At 37.3% G+C, this 5,147-nt stretch overlaps 2 protein-coding genes across 2 annotated transcripts in view; both read right to left on the bottom strand.

Annotated features, from left to right (window-relative positions):
- LOC102593394 (putative disease resistance protein RGA3) overlaps positions 1-4,190 on the bottom strand; it is a 6,654-nt gene extending 2,464 nt beyond the window's left edge. Inside the window, exon 1 of the mRNA XM_015310333.1 lies at positions 461-4,190. Within this exon, the coding sequence (XP_015165819.1) occupies positions 461-4,190 (3,730 nt within the window). The remainder of the gene's footprint in view (positions 1-460) is intronic.
- LOC102592721 (putative disease resistance protein RGA4) overlaps positions 1-5,147 on the bottom strand; it is a 28,133-nt gene that overhangs the window by 4,480 nt on the left and 18,506 nt on the right. The window lies entirely within an intron of this gene.

Below are 5,147 nucleotides of genomic sequence, written 5' to 3'. Positions count from 1 at the left end.
ACCCACCCCTACCACCCCACCCCAAAAAAAATTAAGTTTGTTTTTAAAAAATATTTTCAATTTCAAAAATTATTTTCTACCCTAGTAAAAATAAAAGATATTTCTCAAAAAAAAAATCATTCATAAATCAAATACTAAAAATCTTTTTCGGAAACTATTTTCTACTCACCAACCAAAAATGAGAAAATAAGTCAAAAATCAACTTGTTTTCCAGGAAAACATTTTCCTTCATACCAAACACACCCTAAGTATTATCAAGATATACCATACTTGAAGAATTAAAAGAAAAACAAGTCGTTCAAGTGGACAAGCAGAATGCTGAAAGTATATCACATATGCAAATGATTGATTTAATTTTGCATTTTTAATATTAAATTACATACAAAGCTTTTTGTGTGGAACTCATGAAAATAATATTTGAAAAATCGACTAAGAAAGTGAAAGAGAAACAGAGACATACGTGTATCCTGAATCATCGTCCCGCCTACTTGAATTTCTGGAATATGGGAAATGTTGGACCACTGGGAGTTTGGGCTACTCCGATTGGTGCAACTTTCTTCTAACTGTGGGCAGCTTCCAATTTCCAGGTACAGTAATTTGGTGAGGCGTTGCATGGCATCTCTGGATGGCAGATGTTTTAGTTTTTGGCAGTGATGTAAAACTAATTTTTCCAAAGAAACAATGTTGCCGAGCCCATCTGACAGAGCTTCTAACAATGGACAAGCATATATCCTGAGATGCCGTAATTTTGACATGGAATCTGAGAAGTCCAAATGCCATAGCCGCTCGCACTCCTCTACTTGTAATGTTTCAAGAGAAGTAAGGTTGTCAAATCTATGAGGAAGAGCCTCCATTCCGAAATTGCATATTTTGATCTCTGTTAGGGCAGAGAGTTGCATAAGCTGATAGGGCAGAGAATCCCAGTGCCCACGTCCCCACACACCCAATCTACGAAGGGACAACAACTGCTGAATGCCATTAAAAATCAATTGGAATGCCTCAAAATTCACCATCTCTGAGAAAGGACCAATTTCCAATCTCCTTAACCCGGTGAGACAGTGAAGGCCTCCTGCGGGTACACTAATCAATTTGGGACAATCTGATAAATCCAAATAGGAAAGTGAAGGCATTTCCCACACGTGTAAAGGCAATGAAACTAAGTTCTTACAATTGCAGACATTAAAAACTATCAGAGACCGACAATGCTCTAGAATTCCACTTGGTAAGCTGGTCAATCCATTACAATTGAATAAATCCAACCTTCGGAGGTTAGTCAAATAGTTCTCTCCACAGGGAACAGGAAAAGAACTGAAATTGGTGCAGTTGGCAATCATTAATCTCTTAAGAGAATGGAGATTGTACAAGCTTTGTGGCAATTCACGAAACTCTCCGCAGTATGAGACTGATAGGTATTGAAGAGAAACGTTGTTGCGTAGAATCTCATCTGGAAGACAAGTGAGCTCTTGCACATTCCTAACAGAAAGATCCACAAGAGATGTCAAGTTGCTGTACAAGTTCAACAATGGCATTTCACTGTCAACTAATTCAATTCTTAATTCACGCAGGATTTCAAATTGACTTGGAGTACTTTTTAACAGTGAACAGTCTGTAATCGTCAACTTCTCAAGCCTAGGAAACATTCTAACACCAACTTCATCTCCCTTCCACTCAATAAGGCTGCGCATATTCTCTAATACTAGTTCTTTCAATGACGGGAACACTTGGATAATGCTGCTTGATCCATTATTGCTAATCTCAACACCATATAAATCAGGTCCAATGCATTCCAACTCATGGAATCCTTCCAGCTCAAGATGCCGAAGGAATTTCAGTTGGCCAAGGGATGGAATTTCTTTGCACCTTTTGCAACCACTTAGTTTCAACTTGACCAAATTTGGTAGCAACTCTTCACTGAACCATGAAGGAAATTTAGTCCCTAAATAGTCCACTACTGATAAGGCTTTCAAGTTAGGATGCGGTTGAAGACCATCCAACACATGCTCATCATTGATCTCACAGCCTTCTGATTCATCATGGAACCATAAATATGCTAGATTGTAGATATTTGGTTTCTCCTTTAAATATGCTGTTTGAGCATCTTCTTTATTTCTGACTAATTGGAGACATCTGATCGACAATTCACCTCTAAGGTTTTTCAAACGACCTAATTCTTCAATTCGACGACCTTTCTCTAAGCCTACGTAGAAAAACTGTAGCGTCTGAAGACTGGTCAATTGCCCCATATTAAGTGGCATCTGAAACTGATCATAAATTGATGGTTTGTAATATACGTGTCTCAAACTTATCATTTTTGCCAATTCTTTTGGAAGCTTCCTGAGTGAAGAACAGTCATTGACTCTAAACGTTTGCAAATTGTAGAGCTTGCAAATGGAGTTGGGAAAGTCTTTGATCTGAGTGTTGGAGAGATCAAGATATCTCAAGTATATTAGCTTGCTGATTTTGGCTGACAACTCCTTGATGCCTGATCCAGACAAATTTAAAAGTCTCAAGAACTGAAAGCTCAATAGCATATCATCAGATATATTGCTTTTCCAGAACAATGTGCACAAACGTCCTGCCTCATTTATCGTATCCATTTGATCACTTGGTGAGTCCCATCCAATGTATCGAACTTGAGAAAGATTTTCACCTCCAACACTTTTCGTATCAAATAGTTTAGATTTTAATGTATCTCCAGCCAAATCATGCACAAGATCATGCATCTTACAGTGTGTTATATTGTTGTGCTCATCTAGCTCAACATCTTGCAGCAAGGAATATTGCAACAAAAGTTGAAAAAACTTGTTCCCTACGTCTTCCATAACAGGAATCTCTTGACTTGGACGAAGAAACCCTTCTGCCATCCAGAGTTGGACTAGTTGGTTCTTTTCAAACTTAAAATCTTTTGGAAACATTGCAAAGTAAGCAAAACATTTTTTTAGATATGGAGATGGTAGATGAACATAGCTGAGTTTTAGGATTTTCTTTAAGCTATTTTCACCTGCAACAAGGGGGTTTCCATCAAGAATTGCCTGCCATTCATGCTTCTCCTTGTTGCGCAAGAGGCCTCCCAAAACACTTGCAGCCAACGGTAGACCTTGACACATTTCAGCAATCCTGTTCTCCACACTCAGTATTTCCTCCGGAACTTCCCCATCAACAAATGCTCTTTGTTTGAAAATCGACCAACAGTGATCTTTTTCTAATTTTTCCAACATATGAGGACCTACTGCTGCTACTACAGTGGATGCCACCAATTCCATACGAGTAGTCACAAGAATGAAGTTTCCTCGGGATGTATTTATTCCTCTCAAGGTGTCCACAAACTCATCCCACAATGTTGGGTCAACACGCCACAAATCATCCAGGACAATCAAATACTTTCTTCCTGCCAGTTCATCTCGGACCTTCTTGACTATAATATCTCTACTCTGGACCTCAAGTTTCCTCTCAGTCAATGCTTCGAGGATCAGTTCAAGAAAGCTCTTAATTTCTGACATTTCAGGTAGACATAACCATACTCTCTTTTCAAAGTGCTTCTCGATCTGTTCATCATTGAAAATTCTCTTGGCCAAAGTTGTTTTGGTAGTTTTCTCTAAACCCCCCATGCCCACTATGGGAATGGCACACCGAACAACTTCCTCTCTCATGTTCAACATCTTCTCCTTTATTTCAGCAACATCTTTGTCTCTACCAACAACATCCGAAGCAACTCCTAAGGAATCTGTTTCTCTGATTTGTAGTATTTTGCGAGAAGGAACAGTCAGTGATTGGAGACCGAGGTCATTGGCTAACTGATTGATAGCCCTCAACTCTTCATTGATGTTGTTGATTTTTCGAGACATTTTGTACTTAAAAGCAGTATTAGAAAAGAAGCTATGAACTTTTTCCAGTAGTTTGGCTCGGTTTTTCATCACTTGTGCTTTGAGAGATTCATATGTGAATTTGTCAAACACATTTTCAGCATCTTCAGCAACTCTCTCAAGCATCTTGAGCCATTCTTCCACAGCCTGATCTTCGACTTGTCGTCTTTCAGCATCATGAATGAAAGCTTGGATGATGGATACATATTTTGTGAGCATTCTGAGATTTTTCTTGCAGTTCCTTAAAGTTTTGGCCTCCTCAATAGTGAGAGAAAGCAGCTTCTCAAGCACAACTTGAACAGTAGCACCAATTACTGGATCGGCCATTGTTATTTTTGCTCCTTCACAAAGTCGTCTTCTTTTGCTAGTTCACGGATAAAATCAGAGGACTGTTTCCAGTTACCTGAAAGCATAAATAAGAAAAAATTGTAACTGACCAGTTTTTTTATCCTTAAGCTATATGCACTTAAATTACTAAATTGTTGAAAATTTTGAGAACATCATCTGGATAGAGCATAGTTGAGTGGCACAGACATTATCAAAGGTCATCGTCTCAGATTTACTCATAAGTCATCAAATTAGACAGAAGAAAATCAGATGAAATCAGATGTTTTCTTATAACTCCTGTCTATGATACCAAGTTGTTACGTTCCCGTGATATGGATCAAGTTATGGAGTGCTGCAAGATTAAATGAGATGTTTTCTTCCTATGGTCACTTTCCAATTAGTACTTGAGGTGTGTTTTAATACAAAGATTGTGATAGTTTTATTATCTAACTCGCGAAAACACACAGGATTGAGGTGTGTTTTTAGCCATTTAACTCTATGAAAAACTTAAACATTTCCCCTGCAATTACATACTAATCACTTACCTTATCTAAAGGATTTAGCACTAACCTTATCTTCCACAAATTCAATAAGGAGACACATTTTGAACCTTTTGTCTGGTAAAAAACCTAACGGAAATTTGGGTTGGGATTAAAAGTGCACCACTTTATCGAATAACTAGTTCTAGTTTATCCCAAAATACTTCATATAAATTTTGATTGCAAATAACATATTTTATGTCCTTCAAATCTATTGATATTTACTAAAAAAATCATCATTTTTACAATAGAAAGTACATAGATTTTCCTAATAAAAAGAATATATAAGTGCATAAAGTAAAATTAACTAACTATTGTACAAATACAATATTCAAATGAGGATTCTAAAATACCACATGCTAGGCTAACGTATACAAAGCAACAAAACATAAAGCATAGATATTTTCTCATTTTTTTT

This window comes from Solanum tuberosum, unplaced genomic scaffold (genome assembly GCF_000226075.1).
Source record: "Solanum tuberosum cultivar DM 1-3 516 R44 unplaced genomic scaffold, SolTub_3.0 scf00008, whole genome shotgun sequence".
Classification (NCBI taxonomy): Eukaryota; Viridiplantae; Streptophyta; class Magnoliopsida; order Solanales; family Solanaceae; genus Solanum; species Solanum tuberosum.
This window is presented reverse-complemented; position numbering and strand designations above follow the sequence as displayed.